Genomic DNA, 27,991 nt, shown 5'->3' with positions numbered 1-27,991 from the left:
TACCAAAATCTTCTACGATGCGTGGTTCTCGAGTTTCGGGGAGTTCAATTTTTGAAAAAAATACCGCACGTGTTTAGATAAGACGTCACAGTGGCTGTCTTAATTGTCGGAACCGACAAAAATTGTGGTTTCGTGAAGTGCTCATCAATAGCTTAACAAAAGGTATTTTCGTTTTTTTTTTCGTAAAACCCCTCTCAATGGAGTTATTGACCGTAAAAAAAATACCGTATTACCGCACGTCGCAAATAAAGTTGGTCAGGACGTACGGTAAAACGGTATTTTTTTTAACGGTCAATAACTCCACTAGGTTTTATTGAAGAAATACCAGAGGGTGGTTCGGGTGTGTATGCAGAAGGCAGATATAAGGCCCTTATTTAATTTTTTAACTGTAATGCGATGTATTTTAGTACTAAGTATACAGTTTGTATATGATTGTTCAGAATAAAGTGACTTGTTTAATAATGAAAGAAATAAATGAATGAATAATTATAATAAAAAAAAATTTAAAAAAATATATCTCCATTAGAGGGGGTTTTACCAAAAAAAAAACAACCAAAAAACCTTTTGTTAAGCTATTGATGTAAATTATGACTGGGGAGCTGGAGAAAAGGCCGTTTTTTCCAGTTTCTCGAGTTTGAGACCGTTTTTCGTGTGGACAGTCCAAGCTGAGAGAGAGTGTCAAGTATCGAATCCAATCGAATTTTTCGCGTTCTTTCTGAATTTGTTATTTTTTTGGTGTATTACAAACAAAAATGCTCTCCAAGCCCCCCAACAACCCCTAACCCCCCCCCCCCCCCACAGAAAAACCCCAAAACCCCCATAAAATCTTGAAAAATTCTTTGAATGGCCCACTTAACATGATTTTTCACCATTTTCACTCGTTTCAATCGAAAGTACGCAAAAAATTACCCGGATACAGGTATCCCGTGAATGATTGGCGAATCTTCCCGGAGAGTTAGAGAATTTTCATCTTTTATTCAAGGATGGTTCCATTCAACAAAAGTCCATTTTTAACTATGAGCACAATTTTTCACACCGTAATTTTTGCGTGTTTCATGTACTGGTATGTAACTTTAATCTGTTAAATTTTGGTGATGTGGCAAAATTGTGCTGGGTGTAAATGAAGACTAATAATCGTGGAAAATGCAGTTTTTTCGGTTTTCTCAAGTTTAGAGCTGTTTTTCGTGTTGACAGTTTAAGCTGAGAAAATGTCTAACCAATGATTTCTAACGGATTTTTTACGCTCTTTTTGAATCTGCAATCGTTTTTGTTGTATAATCATCAGTTTTCTAGTTATAGGTGAGAAATTGCCAAAAAACCCCCAAAAATCGTTGAAAATGTCTAGAATGACCCCTCAAAAGTGGGTTTAGACAATTTTCGCCTGTTACATTGAAAAGCACGCAAAAAATTACGTATATGAACCTCCCGTACTCATGAAACAAAGCTTTTTGGGGCTCGTCATAAAATTAAAACCATTTTTCAGCCGAAAAATTGAGTCGGCTGTTTTGGCAGGAAAACGATGCACAATCGCAAAAATATTTTGCGCCAGAATGCACCTACCCTAGGGTCCTTAAAATATGGATTCAGATGATTTTTTGAAGTGGGGCCAAAATCGGCCCTTATCGATACCCCTCCTTTTCTAATCGTAAACACGTTAGGAGGGAAAGAGACGCACAAACTGTGAAAAGCCCAAAAATGAATGTCACACTATGTTTTGCGAATAAAATGGATTCTAATGTTACTGCACGTCCCTGCAATTTAGACACTGCAACGTTCCTGCGACGTGGACACTGAAACGTTCCTGTAAACGTTGTCGCTGACAACGTTTACACGGGAACGTTCCGGAAACGGTACTTAATACATGGACATCCACGTAGAGTTACACGTTCCGGTACACGTTGCTTTCCACGTGGAAGGTTTCACGAGAAACGTGGAATTCTACGTTGTTGTCAACGTTGAAATTGTTATCTGGGTATATACAGGTACAAAAAAAAAGGCAAATCAAAAGAGAGAGAGCAAAGAGAGACAAAAAAAAATTAAGGAACATCGAGCAAAGCAAAAAGTTAAGGAACTGGGGAAAAAAAGAGAAAAATGAAAGAAAATTAGTCTACGTTACCACTGTCGCTGAGGAAACTTAACACTAGACACTTAAGCACTAAATCACAGTAATCCAGATGGTCGGAAAGTCTTTTAAGCACAGTTCACAAAAATATCACAGAAAAGTCGAGAAGTCCAAGAAAAAGAGGCAGAAACGGCTGGAGACTTGAGGCCAGAGAGAAGGATAGAGCCAGAGATCACAAAGAGTCCAAGTCCGGATGGTGGTACGTCTTTTTTTTTCACTTTGCCCATAGGCACGAGGAAAAGGGTAACCCCGTAAAAAAAACTGCTCATCTGTTCCGGGTGGAACAGGAACTTCACGTCTTTTCAGCAATAGGAACTTTGAAAGGTGCACAGTGTCTGGTGCAAAGGAAAAATAGCACGATCGGGAGAGAGCCGGTCCGTCCATACTTCACGCGTAACTTGGTGAAGCTGGTTTCGGCACCATGTTAAAGTTAGGTTTTGGAAATACCGTTCGGCACCAGTTGCTCTTTGAGTAGGAACCACAAACTACTTGGGATGGAATTAAATGAAGAAATTTTGAGATGGAAAATTTGGAGTTGTATTGAGACCGAAAGAGAGGATAAAGTTACAAAATTACAAGATTGAAATAGTCGCTTAAAAATGTGCCAAAAGGGCGAAAATGGGCACTACGTACTAGTACGGGTCGGGGATGGAGTCAGACCTCGATTTTGGGGCAGCGGAAGCTTTTATAGACTTGCTGACGTCACAGGTGGTGAGACAACAAGTCTACACGCTGCTATAATGCTGGCATAATAATACGCCAATGCATTAATAATGCTATAATGCTGCTATATGGCTGGCTATAATGAGTGGAGCTATCAGTTGCAAGTTCAGTAATAAAAGTAATGGGTAATTTAAGGTGATGGCTGGGAGATAGGACTGAAAAAGAGGAAAGTGTACGAAATCCAGCCATCCCTAATGAGTGAACAGAATATGCATAGAAAATTGATAAGTTTAAGAAAAGAGCAAGTTACTGGTATTTCAATACCTGTGACAAGACGGAACTGTCTAAAAGACAAGCAGAATAAGCTTCATGACGCATGAATTTTATCTCATTTTTTTTGGTTCTGCAAGGCATGAAAGAGTTACATGTTTTCAATTACGCTTTAATATAGTGCTCGACGATGCTTTTATGAAAATTGTGTTCAATTTTCAATGAAAAGCATTATGTATGTCACCTCTGAGATGAAAATTTGGGAAATCAGGCAAAATTAGAGCAATTTTGGGAAGTGATACACTTGACGGTGGAAATTTGGGTTTAAGCCCAACTATTTAGCTCAACGAGCTATATTTCCTAATTCTACACCTAATGATAGTCAAAATAAAGTTTGGTTTGTCCAATAATTCACAAAAAAATTTTGGGAGGAAATACAATCTGGAATTGGACCCTTATTTGAATTCACCTACCTGAACCCTAAGGCTTCAGGTTGGATTTAAACAATGGGAGAAAATGGTTTTGGAAAAAAGCTGAAAACTAATACAAACATATCAAGCTGGAGTCAACTTTTCTATTACCTTGGAGCTCCATGCTGTAGGCTGTAGGACACAATATTGTGCAACGAAACATCTTTACGATTACGAAAAGAAATGAGACTCTAAAGTCAGAAAAACTACTATTTATGTCATTCTGGTGATGCTTACTGTTTGGGTGATTTAGTCATAAATTCAGCCGAGTTATGACCTAATTCCTATAAGCTGATTAGAGACAGTAAGCTGTAGCTTAATTAAATTTTCAGAGACACAGGGTCAATATTGAATTCCAAGTTTTGCATGTTGCCAAGTCACTAAAACAAATAGTGCAAAATTGCTGAAAAGGTGATTGAAATCGTCTTTTTGACCTAGCTACAGGCTGCTCGGAGGGACAAAAACACCTTTTAGCAAAAAGTATGTTGCTCTATACAGGGTGTCTCACGAAAAAGGAGCCACCTTGGATATCTGATGAACCAGTCGAAATTTCGGAAAACGGCGAAAGACGTGTTCGTTTATATCGAGGGGACACCTTTGGGCGTATTTAACATGTTCCGAAACTGCGGGAGAGGCGCGGGGCGGGGGGTGCCCCACCCGTAAGTCGAACTTTTCAAATGGCACCCCTACTTTTTTATTTCAGAAATCAATTCTACGTTAAAAAACAAGCCACACTGTCCAAATTGAATGTACATCGGACAATTTTTCAAGAAAATTGGCAGAGGTTGAAACATTTTTTTCATGCTCTTTTCAAAAATTTCCCACGTCCAATAGAATCGCCGTATCAAACCAAACTCTCCGCCAACAAAATTCTTAAACACTGCATTTTCGATAAGAAAAAAAAACAAGCAGTGAACTCCAACACAATGTGTTGATAAGGCGCGTCATTAACTCGCACATACCAACCCCTTTAGTTTTCATTTACAGAGATTTCAAAATAGGCAAACAGCACAACAAGAGAATTCAAGATCCAACACTGCGAGGTCAAAGACGCACCTTGACGAGACCGTGTATTGTGAATGTAGGAAGCTAATCGAATTTAAGTTTTTTGATCTGCCTCAAGCAAAATCTTATCAGATTCTTGAAGAAAAGTGCTACGGAATAATTGGAGCGAAGAAAGGAAAAATTCTGTCGAACTCCTAGAAGATAAAGTCGATTTAAAGGTATTTTGGGGCTAAAATACCCAAATCACCGGTAGTATAAATCCCGTCATATTATTGAAAAGAAATGCCTCGATATAAATGCAATTGCATTAAATACGTCTTGATTTTGTTATTTTAAACGTCTTTCCATGCAAAGAAGTTCAACCATGTCGTTGCTTTATTCATTCATCAATTGAAAGTAAGCAATCTACATCCCGAAAATCTACTGATTTGCCGTAAAAAATTGCAGAAACTTGATATACCAGGTCGATGCACCCACTCGTTGAATTTACCAACCAATTTCGTGAGTGCAAATGTGTGAAAATCAATATGCTATAGTTATTTTGGGTGCATTTATTTTTCATGAAACAATAATAATTTCAATCCCGAAAAACCATCAATTTTCCGTATAAAATCGAAAAAATCAAAATATGTCGACTCCCCGACGTGAAAATAGATTCTTCGTGTGTAAATACTTATGTATCGATATGCTGAACAGAAACTATGTGTGGACACAGTCAGAAGCCCGCGGCAACATTAATTCAACAGAAAAACTGTAAAAATTAGATCGAATTTTAGCCGCTTTGCCCGCCTCTCCTCCTTACTTACAACAAACCGTTCTTATACTCATCTCAAAATTTTTCTCAGAGCTTTGGGTTATTATCAGCTTCCATTTAAACTCCGGTTCGATGGCCGAATCGGCTGCCAAAAAAGCAAGCCACTGTTGAAGGGTTCTATGAGAAATTCGTGATATTATCGGCTCTCAGGAAATCACCCCATGGCTAAAATTGGTGGCATAAATGTTTAAGTGCTTAAAATAATCGTATTCAAGAAACTAAGGAATTAAACTATGGAGTCAATTTCTTTTTAATAATATAACGGGATTTACTACCAATGATTTAGCTATTATAGCCCCAGAATACTTCTAAGCGCCTTTACGTTCCAGAATCTCGACGGAATTTTTTTTTTTTTGGCTTAAACGATTCAAGAGATATTGTAGTTAAAAATATAAAGATTTTTCGATTTGGACGTATAAAAAATGTTTAACTCGTTCAGGCACACCGTGTATTGTATGGAGTACTGCTGTTATTCGACCGTCGTCTTCAGGTCAAAATTCTTACAAAGAAGCCCCTTGCAAGAGGCGAATTTTTTGTAATGTCTCCCAGTTTTTTCAGCGTTAGGTATATAAATGAATTGCTTGTCAAATTCTGAGGTCAATTATATTTAATTGTAATTTATACTTTCTTTTTTTCCCCTTCATTTTATTTTTCGTATCGAGAAGTCGAGGTTTTGTTAATTTCTTCGGATTTCGATTACTGTAACTTCTCTTCTATTCGGCCGATTTTTATGAATGAGGTCTCTTTTTATTTGTGTTTTAACGGAGAGTAAGGAAAAAATTGCTAAATACACGCGAAACAATTTTTTTTGAAAATTGGATGAATCCTAGCGTGACGGTGAAATGGTTAATGAAGCGTGAGTAATTGGGGTACGGGTATCGGCCGCGTCGGGACCCAAGGCGGCCCAAGGCCCATTGTTCTTCGTGACGCCGACGCAGTGATCAGGAGCGTGGGGAAGAGAGGGCTGAGTGGACTCCTGTATGAGCCACGTTTAGCAAATGGTCTAATGAGTCTCGAGGCTCATCACAGATTGCACTTACCACTATCCTGCTGGCCCCGGCTATCAGAGCAAGGAGTACCAACTTTTGAAAAGGATAACAGTGGTGTGGAGGTATGTCAAAGCAACGTTTTGAACAAAACGGAGTGAGTGAAATTCTCATTCAAGGAGTGCCGAACTGGTCAGCCATCCTCGAATCAGTTCGCTTTTATATATGCATATTTTAAATCAGCGCGTCGTACTCTTAGGCTTTTTTTAAAAAAACCAAGTAACGTAGACTCTTGGTATTCACTGCACATAAACTAGCGAGCCCCAGAATGAGAAACAACTTTAAATCATAATTATTGACGGATAAATAAACTTTTTACACGCTTTGGAAAATCTCAGAAGTTCGCGGTAGTCACTTTTCGGTAAGGAACTAAGGGACTCGGTTATTGTATCGAGCAGGGTTCGAAACGATCGCAAAGGCGGTATACTACGTATACGCGCCAAAAAAACAAATCTGCTGTACTCGAAATCTGGAGCACGCGGAGCCCTTCTTTGCGACATTAAAATTCGTTTCACCGAACATTTCCGAGGGGCGCTCATCGGGAGGGAGTAGTAAGTTTTAGACAAGAATTATTATTCTTATTCCTGAAGCATAAGAAACCGTGTCTATGAACAAACAGCTAAGTAGAAAAACAACGCACCGCGGAAAAATAGCGTCCTCGCTCCTCAGAAGTATCTAAGTCCGGCTCAAATCATTGAAACCCACCCCAAAAAAGCTAACCCATTTGTTTCTCTACTTAGCTGTTTCTTCATGGCCACGGTTTTTTATGCTTCAGAAAAAAGAAAAATGATTCTTGTCTAAAGCTTACTACTCTCTCCCGATGAGCGCCCCTCGGAAATGTTCGGTAAAACGAATTTTAATGTCGCAAAGAAGGGCTCCGCGTGCTCCAGATTTCGAGTACAGCAGATTTTTTTATTTCTTATCAAAAGTGCAACGTTTAAGCATTTTTTTGGCGGAGAGTTCGGTTTGATACGGCAATTTCATTTTGCGTGGGAAATTTTTGAAGAGAGCATGAGCAAAAATGTTTCAACCTCTGCCAATCACTGAAAAATTGTCCGATTTACATTCGGTTTGGACAGTGTGGCTTGTTTTTTTTTACGTAGAATTGATTTCTGAAATAAAAAAGTAGGGGTGCCATTTGAAAAGTTCGACTTACGGGAGGGGCACCCCCCCGCCCCGCTTGCGGTTTGGGAACATGTCAAATATGCTAAAAGGTGTCCCCTTCTGTATAAACGAACACATCTTTCACCGTTTTTCGAAATTTCAACGCGTTCAGCAGATATTCAAGACGGCTCCTTTTTCATGAGACACCCTGTAGATATAATGCTCTATAGATGGGGTCTCGGGTCTCTAGAAATAAAAATTACGAGTTTCTCGTTCTTACCAACTGGAGCAAAAAAAATGAAAATCAGCGATTCCGCTGAACTAAGAGCTCACGAGTTGGGACTCGGACTCCTCCCTCCCTCCCCCCCCCCCCCCATATCCGGAAAAAAATATTTTCTCTTAATCAATCATAGACCTGGTTTCTAAAAACCAAAAGCTACGAACAAATCTTGAGTGCTTACCTAGTCACTTCAGAAAAAATTGATAAAATCTTGGAAATAGACCGATCGGAATTAGCCGCGATTATATTTATAGCATTTTTAGGGGCATGTGGAGGGCAAAAAAATTTACGATCCAAGAAGTAACTAGTGCGGCTTAAATTATAACAAGATAGGAATTAAGACTGCTAAAATGAGGACCTAAGCCAATTTCTACGATGCTCAGCTTGTCACCTCTGTCAGTGTCATTTATTTCGTTTTTTTTTTTTTTTTTTTTATTTGCACAAAAGATATTTGTAAAAGAAACACTTTAGGTACATACATACCTTTAAAAGCTAGCCTCAATTGTTAATCTTTTAATAACTTAATTTATCATGAGTGGCGGTAGCCACCACCGGGCAAGTAACCTATCCTCCAACAATTGGCAACATAGCACAGCCCGGTCGAGGCAACGACACCATAGTTACACGAACTTGGCTTATTTGGGTTTTACATATTTTAACATCAGAACATACTACCTCTGCCAAGTGAGGAGAAGCTTAAAGAACACATTACTACTAATAAAAATATCTTGTTGATTTAACTTGGAATTGTGGACAGCCGTTACCGGCCGAAGTCCTAGGCACCCCGAATGTGTCTTAAGAGCACAAGAAGACACTACTAATCAGTTCAAACAAAAGAGAATTTTGAGAGCCCCTGGCTTCCAAGCTCGTGGGGTTTGCATAGTTTTAGTCTCCGAATGCATTGGTCCCTTTCCAAGAGCGCGAGCCCATCAGGGTTGGAGTGCCGATGCAGACGATCTTCGTAGGAGTTGTACAATTTGGTTTTGTACTCCTCCAGTAACAGCTCCTCCAGTTGAGGTCAGCGCAAACATCTCTGTAACTCTCGAACGATTTAGCTTTAGCTATACTTCTGAAAATTTGCATTTGCATGACTTCAATCTTGTCTTTTGACTAAGCTGCACAACCCCACAATTGGCAACCATAACTCCAACTGGCTTCAACATTGTCTTGTAGAGCAGCAACTTGATCTGAAGGGATAACTTTGATTTGCGACCTATCAGCCATTGCATATCGTGGAATTTAAGGCGCAATTGTTCGACTTTTCTCTTAATGTGCGCTCCCCACTTGAGCCTGGAATCCAGGTGGGGGCCAAGATAGCGTGCGACCGTGTCGCGAGAAATTTCAGTGTCTCCTAGGAGTAAGGGAATGTGATTGAAAGACCTATTGGAAAGGCCAACTTCTACCGATTTTGAGGCATTCAATGTTGTCTTATCTTTGTTTGTACAATGATGAATTTTATTCAAGTGACACTGAGCGTTAAAACGTGCCTCTCTGTAACTCTTAGACGCTGCTAGAACGAGCGTATCATTGACATAAACTCCCAGCTTTCCCTCTCTCCAAGACTGTGGGGTGTCTAGGGAGAAAAGGAAATAGGGAAGGGGGGAAAGGCAGGAACCCTGCGGAACTCCTGCCCTTATTGGTCTGAAACCCGAGGTAGTATTTTCATACCGACCTCGGAATTGTCTAGGTTTCTGTTAAAAAGGAAGGTATTTTATAGAGCTTTTCGATGAGACGCTCGTGCCAGACGCGATCAAAATTGGTCGTAGAATGTTTAGCTCGAAAACCGAATTGAGATTTCATTCAGCCTTTTAATATATAGTTTTTTAAATAATTTGCCTATAATTGGCAACAATGAAATTGGCCGGTGAGATGTTGCTTCTGTGGGAGGCTTATCTGGTTTCAGGAGAACGTAAATCTCTGCCATTTTCCACTGCGATGGAATGTATTTACAGTGAATGACTCCATTAAATAATACGGCCAATTTCATTATTGCCTTGTTAAATTAGGAAGGTTTTTCAGAATAAGGCGAGAAATTCTGTCAAAGCCAGGGGCTTTCTTTGCTTTGATTTTTCCTTTTATCTCTTTTATGATCTCTGAGGGAGAGATGGATTTGATTTTCATTGATGGAATTTTTCTGACCTTTCGGGGTCTCAATGTGGACACCTCCCCCGATCTGACTCCGAGTCGGAGCTCCTGGTGGAAACATTAGAAACTGATTGTGATTCTAGATCCACGTACAGTTGAAATATTGCCTCGAAGTGATCTGCAAGAATTTCTGCTTTTTCTGAATCAGCATATGCCCAAGTTTTATTGGGTTTGCTGATCGGAAATTTTAATTGCTTTGTTTTTTTTTTGGATATTTTGTGGCCGCCCATAGAGAATAATTTTTATCGGCAGTTGGAGAGAGTAAATTGATGAATTTTTTAAATTTTAAGTTATGGAATTCTTGCATTCTTTTTTTTTTTACTATTGAATTAAATCTATTGTAACTTGTGTTGTCATCTGGGAATTGAGTGTGTGTTGAGATTCTTTAAGCATTCCGTTTTAGAAGGATGAGTTTGAGGAGATTTTTTGGATTTACATAAGGTTTAATATTGCTTGAAACAACAGGTGTGTTTGACAGCGCACATTTTTTGATGCTTTCCACCAGCAGCTCCACCTCCCTATCAATGTCTGCCGGAGCGAGGACTGGAACGCTATTATCAACATGTTTTTCATGGTCTTGTCTAAAGAACCCCGCACAGAGCATGGGGGTCAGTGGCTCTCTTTAGAAGTCGATGTAACTTTAATAGATTGATATAAAGTTCATAATTAAGGGAAAGCCAAAAAATTAGCCGAGAGGCGACCAGAGTTTCAGGGAGGTACGCAGATAAATACCGATGAGGCATCCACTGTATCAGTCCAGCTCTTCGATGTGGTTAAAGCCGTCAGGGAGTTGAAGAATGTGAAAGCTTATGGACCCGGAGATATTCCTTGAGAATTAATTAAATGTGGGTCCAACAGACTGTTCCATTGCTTAAGGGACTTAATGGATAGATGTGCGAAGGGTGATGAAGTTCCGAAGGAGTGGAAAGAATGTTGGATTACAGCTACCCACAAAAAAGGGAAAAAGGACGATCTCGATAATTATCGTGGATTGTTGGTGACCGGGACGATCAGTAAAATTTGTGGTGAAATATTGAAAGCTAAAATCGAAGAAGAATGGAGTCATCATGAGGCAGAAGAGCAAGCGGGTTTCAGGGCTGGCAGATCAACCGTCGACCATCTATTTTGCATCACCCAGGTTATTGAGAAGAAGATGGCGGTTGGTCAAGAATTGCACTTGGTGTTCGTGGATTTGCAAAAAGCCTATGATAGCGTGCCTTTAGTGAAACTGTGGGAGGCCTTGGAAAAATCTGATTTTACTCGTGGACTAATTAATGCAATTAAGCTTTTTTATCAAGAGACTTTCGCAATAATTAAATGTAAAGGGGGCTTGTCGGGGGGTTTTTATGTAACAAAGGGGCTAAAGCAAGGGTGTTGCCTCTCCCTCGCCTTGTTTAAAATATACTTAGAACATGTACTGCGTGAATGGAAGAAAATATGTTCCGGAATGGGTGTCCCTCTGAATGACGAAGAAACCAGGGACCAGTTCTATAGGACCCTGGACTCCCGTAAGAGTCAATGTAAAAATTCGTGAGCAGGTACTAGTGCTGCTATCTCGCGTAGGATCCTCGCAACTCACTGCTGTTATCAGTTGTTGGACTTCATTAAAATCCGTAGGATCGCGTATAACTGCAAAAAATCGAATTTTTCACCGTACTTCTACATGCGGCGAGCCCTTCCTTGTCGAAAGGGGCCGAAAAACGCCAAAAATATACTTATTTTTCAAGAATTCAGCCGCCGTATGTGTTATTTTTCAATCTCCGGCTTAACCTCACTTTTGGAGCGGGCGATGGATGAGTCGAGGTTCGGGGGGAAGGATCCTCTGAGTTGACTAGGATCCTACGCGAGAATGCGCTGCAATCACCCGCTCACAACAGAACGGCGTCCTATAGAACTCGTCCCTGAAGAAACTCTTTACACGTTATGCTTTGCTGATGACCAAGTACTTATCGCCCAAGATCAGGATGATGCTGAGTACATGACTCGAAAGTTGGTGGCTGAGTATCGGAAATGGGGCCTCGAGGTGAATGTCAGCAAAACCGAGAAGTTGACCGTTGGCGGGAATCAGCAAAGTATAGAATTGGAGGATGGGCGGCAAATTGAAAGTTGCGATATTTACAAATATTTAGGAGTGTTTCTAACCCAGGATGGAAGATTGGACCAGGCCATCAAGAAGAGGAATACGTATGCAGGGTAGGAGGGAAATCGCTATGTTAAATGGAGTCCTTTGGGACCAAAGGATCTCCAAAGAGAACAAAAGAAGGATCTACAACGCGATTGTCAAGAGCATAGTATCCTACGGGTGTGAAGTATGGCCAATGAAACAGCGGACCCGGGAGATTTTAGAGGCAACAGAGATGGACTTCTGGCGTAGATCCGCTGGTATTTCCAGAAAGGATCGCGTCAGAAATGAAACGGTACGGGAGATCATGGATGCCAAGCAGACCATCGTGCATGACATTATGACAGAACAACTAATTTGGTATGGTCATGTCCAGAGAATGGCAGGAGACAGGTTGCCGAAGAAGGTCCTTGACTGGGTTCCTCCTGGGAGAAGACACAGAGGGCGCCCAATGAAAGGTTGGAGGGAAGGGATTGAAGCGGAAATGTTAAGGTGCTCAATCCCCCCATGATTTGTGGTTTGAAAGAGAGCAGTGGAGGTTAGGAGTCGTAGAGCGCGAGGGAGTGCTGTAAAGCGACTTATATGTATGCCAAAAAATTAGCTCATTTTTGCGAGTAGAAGTAGAGGTATTCGCGATTGAGCCCGGACTATTTTCTGTGCGGCGGAGGTAAATGGGCGCTCCGCGTCGCCTTACCTTGCTTGAGCACTTCGGCCAGGAAACCCCCTCTCCCCACCAGGTAACTACGATGTTGCATTGTTTACACTCACTCCTTCCATTAGGACGCTCCGTTCGGGCAGGGACCAGTTCTATAGGACCCTGGACTCGCGTAAGAGTCAATGTAAAAATTCGTGAGCAGGTACTAGTGCTGCTATCTCGCGTAGGATCCACGCAACTCACTGCTGTTATCAGTTGTTGGACTTCATTAAAATCCGTAGGATCGCGTATAACTGCAAAAAATCGAATTTTTCACCATACTATTACACACGGCGAACCCTCCCTTGCACTATGGTCTGGGGGCGCCGAATTGTGGCCATAAATCAGGAAATGATCAGAATATCATGAAATTTGGTGTACTTATGTTTTTTGGGTCGCTGAATTCAAATTTGACCTTAGTTTTACAAAATTCTTAAATCCAAGATGGCGGCAGGCCCTTGAAACCAAAAAATTAGAAGAAAAGCCAAAATATGATTAGAATACCACATTGAATGTCAGTTTAATGTTTTGAAGGTTGTCTAACTATAATATGAAATCTATTTTTCAATGATCAAGAGGTTATCAGGGCAGAAGCCCCAAAAATACGTATTTAATCCAGAAATATAAGAGGAGAAGAAATGATTGAAATTGAATCAAGTCAGTACTATGTTTTTCGGTCTATTGATCCTGACTGGAGCGTAAGTTAAAAAAAAATGCACATTCAATATGGTGATATTCGTGTTAGCAAGACATATGGTATTAGCCCTTTAGGTCGCCCCCTCCCCGAACCAAAAATTGTCCCTAAAAATGTTCATTTCTAGCGATTTTTTAAAAATAATTTACTCTTTGATCATCAAATCCTGCTAGCAAAATTTTCTAGATATATTCAATACTACTTAGACCTAAATAGCTTTGACATTCTTTTACTCATTGCAGGCTGTCAACCATTCTGCGCTGATTTTCATGGTTAGAATTATTATAAAGATTCTAGGCCTAATGAATCGTGGCCAAAAATCCGATTTTGGAAAGTACGAAAATCTGGCAATCGAGCATATAATCCTTATCTACATCATTTACTAGGTGTGAAATGACCTATCAAATCTTGTGTAATTGTTTTTACGATCAGATATAAGGTGGCGAACTTCACATCCTCCGAGGTACCTAAGTAAACAAACGTGAGAATTTAAAGTGCACGTTATCGTGTCTTGCCTTGTGTCGTTTTGTGATAAGTTGGCGTAAATCCCCGATCAAATATGGAAAAGAAAGGTGAAAGTAAGTACTTTTTGATGGTTTAATCGTTTTTAGTATTAAGATTAATTTTATGACCACCATGAGACTCCAAAGTTTTGTCCTAATTTAGGCAAAAAATTGCCTTCACCTTAAGTTTAAGTTATCACTAACACGAGCTAACACGTTCTTATCAGTGCAAGAATGTAGCTCATATGTTCCTCTAACAGGATATCATAGGTTTTTTTGCATCTTTTTGGCTCTGGGGCCTTCAGACCCAGACCCAGATCAGACCCTAAAACCTTGCGGATTACCATTCTCGGGTTGCCTAGCCAGGAATTGAATTCGGAACCTCTTGATCTTAAAGCCAGCACTACAACCACTACGCACCACAGCGGGCCGAGTTAATACATTTGTATTATGTATACAGGCTGAAGAATAAAAAAAAATACCTAAGTGTTATCCACCATTTGTCGTTTTTCCGGAGAAAATATTGTTTTGCTTAAAAATGAGGTTTTTTGCAAAAAAACTTTATTTTCCGGAAATCTGGCAAGTGCTGGAAAAAAACTGATATCATTTTCGGATTCAGCAGCCAAAAATACATATGAATCACCCTATATCAAATGTTGACCTTGTATCATCTCTCTTATCTCCTTCTGCAATGAAATCAGATTGCGCAGAAAATCGTATAAGTCCTTCACTAAAATGACCAAAAAAGGCCCCAGACGCAAAAATACGCAAAAAAACCTGTGATATCCTGTTAGAGGAACATATGATCAACATTTTTGCACAAATGAGAACGTGTTACCTCGTGTTACCGATAACTAAAACTTAAGGTGAAGGCAATTTTTTGCCTAAATTAGGACAAAACTTTGGAGTCTCATGGTGATCATAAAATTAATCATAATAATAAAAACGATTAAACCATCAAAAAGTACTTACTTTCACCTTTCTTTTCCATATTTGATCGGGGATTTACGCCAACTTATCACCAAACGACACAAGGCAAGACACGATAACGTGCACTTTAAATTCTCACGTTTGTTTACTTACCTCGAGGATGTGAAGTTCGCCACCATGTATCTGATCGTAAAAACAATTACAGAAGATTTGATGGGTCATTTCACACCTAGTAAATGATGTAGATAAGGATTATATGCTCGATTGACAGATTTTCGTACTTTCAAAAATCGGATTTTTGGCCACGATTCGGCGCTCCCAGACCATAGTGCCTTGTCGAAAGGGGTCGAAAAACGCCAAAAATATACTTATTTTTCAAGAATTCAGCCGCCTTATGTGTTATTTTTCAATCTCCGGCGTAACCTCACTTTTGGAGCGGGCGATGGATGAGTCGAGGTTCGGGGGAAAGGATCCTCTGAGTTGACTACATAGGCTGTCCCAAAACAACTGGCACTAAGGCTGTCATTCGGGAACTACAATAGATACCGATATGCGGTTTGCAGGAGGTGATAGCTCATACTCTTAGCTCTTAAACGAGCCTAAGTTGAGCTAGTTTGATTAAAAACTCAACGAGTTACATCAATTTTCCCGAGACATGTAAGAAATACCCCTACGGATTTTTCGGTAATTTTTCATTCCGTTAACTTTGCCTCCGCAAGCTGTACAATTGGTTCAGACGTTATGAATCAAGTTCCCACTTGTCTGGATGTAACTTTGAACTGGTCAGCAAGTGTTTTCATCACAGCCGAGAAGTTTTTTTCTGTTTGCAAAGTCAGTCTAGTGAAATTGTCCGGCCTGATAAGGCGTTTTTTGGTGTTTCGTCATGAGTTCACCCGCGGAGTTGAAGCAAGACCAGCGATACGCAATTCGATATTGCGTTCGTCGTGAATTATCGGTCTCTGAAACTGTGAATAAAATGACAGTGGCTCAGAAGTGTTTCAGAAGCAGATAATTCACGACGAACGCAATATCGAATTGCGTATCGTTGGTCTTGCTTCGACTCCGCGGGTGAACTCATGACGAAACACCAAAAAACGCGTTATCAGGCCGGACAATTTCACTAGACTGACTTTGCAAACAGAGAAAAACTTCTCGGCTGTGATGAAAACACTTGCTGACCAGTTCAAAGTTGCATCCAGACAAGTGGGAACTTGATTCATAACGTCTGAACCAATTGTACAGCTTGCGGAGGCAAAGTTAACGGAATGAAAAATTACCGAAAAATCCGTAGGGGTATTTCTTACACGTCTCGGGAAAATTGATGTAACTCGTTGAGTTTTTAACCAAATTAGCTCAACTTAGGCTCGTTTAAGAGCTAAGAGTATGAGCTATCACCTCCTGCAAACCGCACATCGATAGCTATTGTAGTTCCCGAATGGCAGCCTTAGTGCTAGTTGTTTTGGGACAGCCTATGTAGGATCCTACGCGAGAATGCGCTGCAATCACCCGCTCACAACAGAACGGCGTCCTATAGAACTCGTCCCTGGTTCGGGCTGTGCTATATGGAGTTCTCTGCTTCTCGCACCTCTCACGTATACCCTCTTTGAATCCCCGTGCGTTCGCCGCATCTCGCACCGGCCAAGCGCATAAGCACCTATCTACGCGCGAGGTCTGATCGAGAACGCCGAACAACGAGAGGAGAGGGGACTCGGAATTCTGCCGCCATGCTGCGGCATGATAGAAAATAGTCCGGATTCAATTGCGAATATCTCGGCTTCTACTCGCGAAAATGAGCTAATTTTTTGGCTTTCCCTTAATGGTGAACTTTATATCAATCTATTAAAGTTTCATCGACTTCTAGAGAGAGCCACTGACCCCCATGCTCTGTGCAGGGTTCTTTTTCCCAATTTGTTCTTTTTGAACAAATTGCAGGAGGGCGATTTTCGAGAATTGGGTTAGTGAAAACTTCTAAGTTGATTTTAGCGTGCCCTTTGTCATTTGACTCTAAAGTGTCGCAAGATGTATGATCGATCTGGTTGATATTTTTAAACACAAAAGAATCGATAAAGCCAGGTTGATGACCAGGCACAGATGGAAAGTTCGTTGGTTTACTTGGTGAAATAAAATTACCACTTGACCAATTTACAGCCTCTAAGAGGAATTCTCTTTCAGGATTGACTATCCTTGAGACCCATTGGGCGATTTTAGCATTCCAATCCCCGCCAACTAGGTACTTTAGACCCAGTTCATCCAGGAAACCAGTGTACTTAATCATCTGTTGTGATTACATTACGGGGTGGAGTGTAAGGAGGAGCTATATGTTAAAAGTGCCTATTTCAGTTTGGATATTTACAACAACAACCTGAAATGCATACGATTCTATGATTTTAATGAGATTGTGACTGATATTTTCTTTAATAAGAATGGATGATCCACCTCCACGTTAGTTTGCTGGATGAAAAGAGTTGTACATTTTGTAACCAACAAAGTACCTTTTATAATCGGTCCTGGTGAACCAGGTCTCCGATATAAGGGCTATGTCCACATTAAAATCCTTCAGCCTGACATTGAATTCCTGGACCTTCACCCTGGACGGTGCGCTTGGACTCACTTATTATGCACTTTGAATGTACATCAGAAATTCAAGTTGGAGATTGTAGCGGGGTACTCCCTGATGGGTTATTGGGCAATTTCGAAATAGGTTGTCGGAGCTCCTGGAAAAATAATCGCATTTTTGTGGTCTTTTAGGGGTAAAATATCAAAATTGGCCTTGGGGCGACATAAATTAAACCCCCTCTCCCTCATCCTTGCCTTGACCGATCTGAATTTTAAGTATGTTGTCACCTGGTATTAGATGTGACTTTTCTGAAATTTTCATGCCCATACACAATTTTTTGCCCCCGCGGCAGCGTTGCCAAGTTGCGGACTCTGAAATATCGAATTTGATGATATTTGAAGGTTTTGAGGTGTGATTTCCTCCAAAATTTCACGAAAAATGTGCAATCTGAGATTTTTCGATAAGAAAAAGTATAATTGAACAATTTAGAGTTGCAGCATTGCCAGCTTCACGATTTAAAATTCGTCAAAATGACCCGAATGGCGTTGCAACCTCAAGGTCTGTATTTTTATTTCGTTCAGAATTGGTCATGACGGTTCTTCTATACTCTATGCATTTAGGTACCATGAAAATTATGCCATTACTTACTTGATGGGTGCAGCGAACTCAACAAGAGAGACCGGATAAAGCGAAGATTCGGGGAGAAGCGAGCGGTTTGGGTTGACAGAAAGTTCTTAAATCTACTCCATCAACAGAAAGTAGAATTTGAGAACTTTCTCCCACCCCCCAAACCTTATCCCTGTTGCTGTCAATACTTTGAACATTCTTTGTTCTCTGGCCTCTCTTGTTGAGTTCCACGCCAAGAATGTTAATGATTTGCCATAAACTCGAGCTGGAACTATTCATAAATCATCGAAATCAATGACGGGCTCTATCTCCTGTGAGGGCATTGAAGAGTTGTCAAATAAATCATTGTCACACATTTTAGAAGTATGAAATTGTTTATCTTTTCTGGCTAATTTCAAGTTTACTCATTTTCTCGGTTCTGAGCTGAGCATTTACAGTTTCGATTGTTTGTAATCAAACACCGATCAGAGCGGCGGAACTGTCTCCTGCACCCTGTGTTGCCGGATTAGCTTTATTGCCAGATAATGCTTGAGAAAAAGTCTTATCTAATTTCTTTGGAGGAGCATGAGTTGTTATATTTTTCCCTAGTTTTGGAAAACTTTTTTATCAGGAGTAGTTTTCTTAGCTGGGAGTTGCTTTTTTCGGGCAACTTGAAATTTTTTCGCGAAGGAACATCCGCGATAACTCGCGGGATGACCGACCGCGTCACAATTGACGCATTTTGGATTTAAGATCCGACCCTTAAAAGGACACTCAGGAGATAAATGTTTGCCTGCGCATTTGACACACCGTGGATTTTTTCTGCAAAAGTTGGCGGTATCTGAAAAACTTAGCGAACATCGCAACATCCGAACATCTTTTGCACCGTGGAACTATCCTGTTATCTATCTTTATTGGCTCTACTTGAGCAATAATATGAGCAATTGCTTTGATCTTATGGATGTTTTCTATTGATTCTCAATGGTCAAAATCAAGTTGATGACCTGGTATTTTTATAAGTTCCAATTCCTTGTTAGGGTTAACATTTGTGGTTTGAATTTCAGATGTTTTTACCAAAGGGGTCGTTTGAAGGGGGGTGGTAGGTAGATAGAGGATCAGCTGGCGGATCTATGGGTATAACTATTTTTTAATTTTTTTCTGTTGTTTCTCCACTCTTTTTCTCATGCAAACGGCTAATTTCATTTTGAAATGTTTTGAAAGGAGATCCAAGACAATTTCATCTTCAGACATGGAGGGGGGGGGGAGACCTTTGCATGATACTTTGATGTTCCGAGTGTTTTTTTTGGAGTGAGAATACCATTGTACTTCTCTTTCGTTTAGTTTTTCAGGAATAGGTATTTCTGAAAGTTTCGTCGTTAGAGGGATTTACTATCCAGGTTTCACTTCCTAAAAATTTTAGAACATACTCTTCTTCATCAGACGCTTCTTTGAGAAGTCGCGTAGTTGCCTGATAGTTTTTAACTCCTACCACTTTAGTGGGAGGGAGTGGTAGAACTCTTGTGGACCTATCATCAGGATTAGAGCTATTTGACTTATTATTGCTAGGCTCAGAACCATTGGATTTATCCTGTGTAGCTTGGACGTCTGCTCCACTTCTAGAAGCGTCTTTAAAGATCGGGCTGGATTGATCCTTCCTCTTCCTTTTTGTAATTTTTTTCAACTTTCTTCGCTGTCGTCCTTCGTTTGCCTTGATACTCCGGATCTGAATTGTAGTTCGGCCAGTCACCCGATGAAAAATCATCATCCGTTTCCGTATCTAGCAGCAGGACTCCACATTTTCCGCTGTTTTGTCAGGAAATTTGCTTGTTGACAGCCTTGATTGTCTTCCCTTACCTTTATTGCTGTTGGCCACTTGAGGTTGCGGCTGATTTAGTTTAAGCTCCTTTATTTCGGCCTGCATAGCTTTACTATCACTTCGCATTTTATCTATGAGGGCCTTTCACTCTTGAATAAAATTTTTTGCGAGGATATTTTCATCGTGCAGTGACTTAACAACAGAAATCGACTGCAGAATGAACGATTTCGCCGTTTCAGTTAATGCATGGTCTCCCTTGACAATTTCAGGATCTGTGGTTAGGATTCCTTGTGCTGCTTTTTTGATCTCTACCTCCCCCTTATTCGAACCGCAATCGCTGTCCGGAAGGGGTTGTGCATGTTCCTATGCGCCATTGTGCCAGCTTTAGCATTATCTTCAGGCCCCTGGTGTCCCAGGAGGCGATCTCGAAAGAATCGAACTCTCCTGAAACGGATATATATTTTCAGCGTTTGGCATCGCTGTAAGTGTTTGAGTTTTCAACAGACTCGCTCTGGGGAGGGCCAGTCTTCATCGGGCAAGGCACTTTTCATAGCCGATGAACCGACGCGACTGTCTTTCCAATGACACACAACATCGTGTTTGCATTTTTTATGCGAACTCGACATAAGATATCATCGCACTTGTTTACGTTTACGCGCCGTCATGCACGGCATCCGCGCCTTGCGCGCGCTGTCCGACCGCGACGAGTTGACTTTGCCCGTTTACGTTCACGAAACGAAAGTCAAAACATTCGCGAATTTTCACTAGTTTTTCTCCGGCAAGAGCACGGCCGCACTGCTCGCACGATCAACACCGAATGATATACTTCAGTCTCCTGCTTTTCAAGCAAAAAAACTTTCTTGGGGAAAATGAAAAGAAAGTCAGATGAGGAGGTTCTGATGAAAATATCCTCAACACTTGCCTACAGTTAGTTGCCCTTTTCCAACTCATTTTAGCGAGAAATGGGTTCTTTAGACTGGCACTTTGTAAGGCCTCAGAAATTCCAAGGACCAAAAAAACTCAGGTGAATTTTTCACTTGTAATTGATTTTTATTGTTTACAATGATATTTTCCTAGAGCAAAATTCCGTCCTCTACAATTTTAGTTATTCCGTATTTTTAATGTAAACGCATGATATCGTTGCAGAAACAGGTTTTTGAACAGAATCGTGGTCTAAACTTAAAAAATAACAATATTATCGCAAAATTTACCTTTGGCACCAATAAAAATGGATGAAACTGGACCAAATTTTGGCCAAAATGTATTTTTACCTAGTGCCATCGATTGCCACCTGGAAAGAGTAACATTTCAAATTTTCAATTTTTTCTATGCACCCTGACATACCCTCGAAGCAATTTATATTTATGATTTGCGGCTGAGCTTCAAGATATGCCAAAACTAATGAAATTATCAGCTTTCGGATCGATTTCTAAAGGGACATGGAATTTTTTTGTGGAAATTCATACAAAATTTGGTCCTTAGGGCGTCATGGAGGGCTGTTTTGAGCTGAAGATTATCATTTTAAAATTTTTCCTGTCCTTGTCAAAACAGTAGATATTTGAGCTTGTCAGCTATTGTTTGATTCCTGCATTTTTGAAAACTTGAGTGTGCAGATAGTTCACCGCAATTTTGCCCTATTTTTTTGAACAATATTAACCGACGAAAAACAAGCTCGAAGTCGGGTATTTTGAGCTTTCATTTAGACGAGTGTCGACGGGTCATCCAAGATGGCTGCTTTGGACGCCCCTTGGCGAAAGGCCACAATGTTGACCTCGCATCGTCGTAACCTATTGTCTCGGACTATGGAACGCGGCAGAGGTAAATCGCCGCCACGACAAAGCCAGGTCAACATTGTGGCCATTCTCCAACGGGCGTCCACGGCGGCCATCTTGGATGACCTGTCGACACGCGTTTAAATGGGAGCTCAAAATACCCGACTTCGAGCTCGTTTTTCGTTGGTTAATATTGTTCAAAAAATAGGGGAAAATTCCGTTGAACTATTTGCACTCTCAAGTTTTTAAAAATGCAGAAATCATACAATACTTGACAAGCTCATTTCTTTGTTGGTTGATGTTTACATTTTTCAAAAAAAATAAACATTTTGATTTTCAACCCTTGGGTGCCCAGGACTTCATGTTATGGGTGATACGGAGGACAGAAATTTTAAGGACTTGAAGTTTATAATATTTGGTGCTAATTTTTTGCTATTACAGTCAAAATAGAATTAAGTACCCTATTACCAGCCCTATTGATCTTACTGCCATTTTTGAGGTTTCCTTAATTTTCTCCATTCCTAAACTCCAGATAAAGCTTTGCTGCAGTCAAAATCACCAAGGTAGGATAAACCTTAAACAATCTGCAGGTTAAATGTTGATTACAAAGGCTTCCAAAGAAAAATAAACTGACTGAAAATCAAAAGCGTTTCCCGATATGGCTGACACCACATTTTGCTACGGGTCATTCAGAGACCACAAACTAAGCTATACTTTTAGATGACTCAGGAATTATGTTCATTTTTGTTACCCAGTTTTAAAGTCCCACTCTAGTTCACAAGTCCCTTTTTGCTAGAAACAATTTGCTAACCCTGAGGTGGATGGACATTCTTACTCTAATAATTAAGAACACTTACTCGCTTTTCAGAGACAATAATAATAAAGTTACAGAGGGAAACAATGGTACCACCTAGCATGATCAGAGTTTTGAGAAAGGTGGTGTTGGGCCTTTTGTGGCCTGAGCCAGGCAAGCACTTGCAAAATCATCACTTTGCAGCATGACTTGGTTCCACAAAGCCTGAACCAAACAAAAATGACCAAGAATTACACATTGCAACCATTTGCTTGAAACTGATAGGTACATATTAATGAAAAATAAACAATAGTTCAACGTAGTTTCACCAAGAATGCAAAAAACCTTTAAGATGGTTTCCCATAATGCATCCGCAAGTCAGATTTTTAAAAACGCTAAAATTGATCGGTCTTTGAAAAATAGACTTATGAAACATCATCAGGATCTCTGAGTTTAAGTTCTGGATGCATATGAGGACTTATACGTAACAAAACCGGATGTCAAGTTTTCACATTGTGAGGAAATCGCGTTGAGAAAAGATTTTCACGAAGAGCAACTCTTCCTGTAAGAAACACACGTTTTACGATCTATGTAATTGAAAAATTGAAGGAGTAACAGCGATTTAAAGAAAATGTGACCTCCGCTATTTTTACTGAAAACATTTTTTTTATGCATGAGACAAAGTCTTCAGGAAGGGTAAGGCTGGTGAAAAGATTGAAATGAACCAAAAGTATGTCAATGCTGAGTCATTTAATAAAATTGAAAAAAAACTAAACCGTCTGTAACTTCTACAACAAGAATAAGGAACAAATTATGAAATCAGTTAAAAACTCATTAATTTCGGTCGAAACGGTCCTGATACGCATTATTTGAGTATCTGCTGCGGCCAATGGCCGATACGCGAGCAGTTATTGCGAGTGCGTTCGAATCTCCACGGTGTCCTGCCGAGCCGGGCGGGGAGAACAGTGGATTCTCATAACCACTGTTTTTACAAATAACATGGTTTTCAGTTCATATCTCGCCGAAAAATTGCGCTGGAAGTCTGAGACTTTGCACAGGCATTCTTGAGGGCTCCAGAATTGGAAAAAAAACGTTTTCCCTGAAAGTGGCGGATGTCAGCGACCGCAATTGCTACATATAAGTCCTCATATACATTCAGTATACAAGTTTTGACACCAACCCTCCTAAGAACGAAAAAATGGATACAGCAATAAAAAAGAAGGTTGTACAAGGTTCAATATCATTTTATTAGCTTTCAGACACAACTTTCTTTTGCTCATTTACTAACAATTCAAAGAGAGAGAAAGAGGAGAAACTACTTTGCGCAGAGATATAACTTTTGACTGCTGAGAATTTAAAGTAATGTCAGTTTCAAAAACACTCAAATTTTTTTCAAGAAAATGATTTCAAAATTATAGAAAACTGGTATTTAACTAGAGAAAAGCCACCATCTTGAGCGTTCTAAAAAATCAGTGGAAACCAATTTTGGAGTAAAGGACTACGTGCAAAACGGGCCATTTGGGGCTCGGGGCGGATACCTTTGAGACTTTCCCTATTTATTCACCTAACAATGCCCCATCTTTTCCCAAAGTTTCAAGCCCCCCAAAAATTTTGGGGAGACGAGGCGGGGGGTCAAAGTTAAAAACCGGTAAAATTTTCGCGAATTTATTACTCGAAAACCAAGAAGTTTTGGAAAACGCGGTTTAAACGATTGTATTCAGCGTGACGAGAGCTTTCAGAAAATGTATAACATCATAGGGTTTTGTCAACTTCAGCTCGAGTTATCGCCTCCGAAGCGCCGGAACGCTCGAAAAAGACCCCTTATTTTTTCACGTTTGGGCCGATTTTAAAAAAAGCCATTTTTTTATTTTGATGAAAACTAATAGCTATGTTTATGCGAGCCTCTTAACCTAACTTCAATCGAAACCTGAGTTTGAAACCAAGGTTCAAATCACGGCATAAACGATACGGAACTAACGAAATGTAGGTTTCCGAAATTTGTGTTTGAAACCTTATTTTACACTAAAGACTAGGTTTTCGCACTCCGCATAAACGAACCGGAGGTTGAAATTAGTTGTAATTCGACTTCAAATGCGATTTTCAGGTGCGCGATCGGCAATATGGCGGATTTATTATCATACCGTTCGTAAACAACTGGTGCTTATCCCACGATTTAGCTTTAATTTTGCCATTATTCAACATTTTTTACAATCATAATTTTACTATAATAGTTGCTTAAGCACTTTTACGTGATTCCTTCAGTTATATGTGGCTTACTTATCCTTATTTAGCTAAACGTAGGACGTTATTTTCTAGTGAAGGTGTTTAGTGTCAGATGGAATCCAGGCTTATTACTGCTTTTTCAGATTATTCTTGCAACTCTAATCAACATTTTATGACTACAGAAGCAAAGCAAGCAAAGAGCTTTACAGGCTACAATTGAGTAATAGCCTTACCCACCAGTTCATCATCTTTTTTACTGCATCCGCACGATTTGCCTAGGATTTCAAGATAAGGCACCCTGCTTCCCTTTAAGTAGTGCACCGAATTTTTTCATTTCAATCTACCGATTAAATCTAAAATCTGATCCAATCAGAGCTGCATAGCTCTTGAATTTGTGTGTTATCCGTGTACGTATTTCCTGATTGTCCTACTGGAAGTGTGACTCCAGCCACAACCGTGAACTGCTGACTTATTTCTTTGATCCAATCTCTAGTAAATGATGACTCAAATTCTGAAGCCATCATTTATTGAAACTAGTTCAAAGTTATTGCTCCAAAGTATCGTCACTCTTCTAATACTGATGCAGAAGGAAGGAGATTCTTCGGTGAGTGCTCTGTGATCCAAGATTTTCAATTTGAGATAAGAATAAGGTTATTATTGAGGCGTGTAACAATTTTTGGTCGTTGAACCACTTGTCATAATTGAGCTTTGGCGTTAGAGATGCATCAACTGTGGAAAGTGGCTCTGCCTGTGCAAAAATATCTTGTGACAGCAGTGAATGTTAGTAAATGCGCTTTACAGATAGACTGAGAGCTCCAGATTCCAATCTACCTGAATAATTAAATTCAGAAGGATTTTTGAATTGAGTTCATATCGAATCTCAGTGGGAGAATAATATACAGTGTAAGCGAAAGAATATCAATGGTAAGGTTGGGTTGGTGTCTTAGGTTAGTGAAATGCAATGGCAGGTTCTGAAATCTTGTTTTTCAGTTGCTCTTTACATGAGTCACCTTTGAAAATCAAGTTGAGGAAAAACACACATAGGTAGGCAAACAGTGGTAGGTATCTTGCCTATTTTCTTCCTGTCTTGCTCATGGACTCGGAGAGCAGTCGGAAAGAGGGGTGAGAAACAGGATTTCAGCGCGTGTCTCTGGGAATGTGGAAATTCAAAATTTGTGAAGCGTCACCAGTTTGTTGAGATTGTCACCGTCCGTTGCCTCAAGAGGATTTAGACGCTTCTGCTTCAGCGATACATTGTTGACCTATCAATATCTGCTTATTTTGATCATATCTTGAAGGAGGAATTCCCATAAGTATATCCCGATTCTTTATTTGTTTCACTACAATAATGGCAGACATACAATCTTTACAACAGCATGGAGTGAAGGTGCAGTGCTTTACTGGATTAGCACTCCTACACTTTCAATGCCTATATCTACCTATTGTAAGATCATTAGAAGCTCAATAAACAATATGATGAATTTCTGCGCCTGCCACAATTATTTTTAACATCACTAAAATTACCTATGGCAACTTTTCTGAACTCAGAATATAAGCTCGAGCATGATTTGGAGGGTTGTTGAGATTAGGTATTCATTCAATTTTAAAGATGAACGTAAAATGATTAAACATCTACTGTCATTTTTCCAACTGTTGCTCAGAAAGTCAGTAAAGGCTTTTCTAGTGAAGATGAAGCCTCCGCTTATATATTGTGGAAAAATTGAACATACACAGGATAAAAGAGTAATACCTAATAATTTATTGAATCAATTCATAGTGGAAAAATGAAGTATAGCTTGTGAAAATGGCGCCAACATGAAATTCAAGTTCAATCGAAAATATGCGCATAAACAGCGCCAAAATCGGAAAGTTTGATTTCCCGCGAAAGTCGGGTTACAGCGCCCGCATAAACCCGACGGAGAAAACTTGCATTACAAACTCGGGTTTCGTGAAACCCCGGTTTCGAGTCTCGCATAAACGTAGCTAATATGTTGTTCCCGACTCTCTGTAGCCCCTCTAGCTCTTTACCGCATGCTGGGGAAATGTTTTGGTCGCGAGTTATAAGAGCGGAAAGGAGCGAAGGTCGGGAAAATCGGCTATTTTAAACTGCGCGCGGCGACAGATCAGGAGATATGTGGCAACAATGCGAGGTCGGCAGAGGAGTGTGATTCGCCGAACTGAGTGGGAGGGGACGTTTTCCTTCCGATCAACGCCGCGCGCGCAGTTTAAAATAGCCGATTTTCCCGACCTTCGCTACTTTCCGCTCTTATAACTCGCGACCAAAACATTTCCCCAGCATGCGGTAAAGAGCTAGAGGGGCTACAGAGAGTCGGGAACAACATATCCGTTTTTCATCAAAATAAAAAAATGGCTTTTTTGAAAATCGGCCCAAACGTGAAAAAATAAGGGGTCTTTTTCGAGCGTTCCGGCGCTTCGGAGGCGATAACTCGAGCTGAAGTTGACAAAACCCTATGATGTTATACATTTTCTGAAAGCTCTCGTCACGCTGAATACAATCGTTTAAACCGCGTTTTCCAAAACTTCTTGGTTTTCGAGTAATAAATTCGCGAAAATTTTACCGGTTTTTAACTTTGACCCCCCGCCTCGTCTCCCCAAAATTTTTGGGGGGCTTGAAACTTTGGGAAAAGATGGGGCATTGTTAGGTGAATAAATAGGGAAAGTCTCAAAGGTATCCGCCCCGAGCCCCAAATGGCCCATTTTGCACGTAGTCCTTTGATAATAGGTTGCCTTGATATTTTATTTTGGCTATTTTGAACTTCAGAGGGTAATTAAAAGATCTGCACCAGGGTTTCAACTCTTTCCCAAATTAAGCTCCCCCCTCCGCCTATCTTGCTATTATAAGGCAAACGCTAACTGTTTGACTCTAAAGGCGAAAAATATGGCCGTCATCTTAGATTTAGGGCTTCTCATGGGGCCGGAGTGAATTTTGAATTCAAAATTCATTTCGAATTTATATATATTGGATTCTTCAACGAAAAATCTACAAGAATCAATCGGTCACATGATATGAGACACTGATGCAGAATTTTTGGTTCCAAAATTTCAGCAATTTTGGTAGCTATCAAGGAATTTGAGGCCTAAAATGAATTGTAAAGGAACTTCAAACATTACATTTGGACTTTACGATCCAAATTACCCTACCGTAGATACTTCACTGGTCATATGGAAACATTCATGCCTATTTGACCTTTAACACAGGAAACTTGGCCGCCATCTCGAATTATGATATGGGGTAAGAGGTCAGAGGAAATTTTGACAATCATAATTGAAATTTTCGATCAAAAATACAACGTAATCAACATGCATGTTGTTAAAGCTCATGAAACTTCAACGTAAGCATC

At 40.1% G+C, this 27,991-nt stretch overlaps 2 protein-coding genes across 4 annotated transcripts in view; one reads left to right on the top strand and one right to left on the bottom strand.

Annotated features, from left to right (window-relative positions):
• LOC109040501 (dynein regulatory complex protein 8) overlaps nt 1-27,991 on the top strand; it is a 64,393-nt gene that overhangs the window by 34,957 nt on the left and 1,445 nt on the right. The gene's annotated exons all lie outside the window — the stretch shown is intronic.
• The window catches only part of LOC109040500 (delta(3,5)-Delta(2,4)-dienoyl-CoA isomerase, mitochondrial), an 84,876-nt gene continuing 77,755 nt past the window's right edge, over nt 20,871-27,991 (bottom strand). For 2 of the 3 annotated variants that reach the window (XM_019056469.2, XM_019056471.2), the window contains one exon: nt 20,871-22,631. In XM_019056469.2, coding sequence (XP_018912014.1) covers nt 22,533-22,631 — 99 coding nt within the window. In that variant the 3' untranslated portion in view covers nt 20,871-22,532. The remainder of the gene's footprint in view (nt 22,632-27,991) is intronic. The other variant, XR_011900682.1, reaches the window with a different exon arrangement.

Source organism: Bemisia tabaci, chromosome 1 (genome assembly GCF_918797505.1).
Source record: "Bemisia tabaci chromosome 1, PGI_BMITA_v3".
Taxonomy (NCBI): domain Eukaryota; kingdom Metazoa; phylum Arthropoda; class Insecta; order Hemiptera; family Aleyrodidae; genus Bemisia; species Bemisia tabaci.
This window is presented reverse-complemented; position numbering and strand designations above follow the sequence as displayed.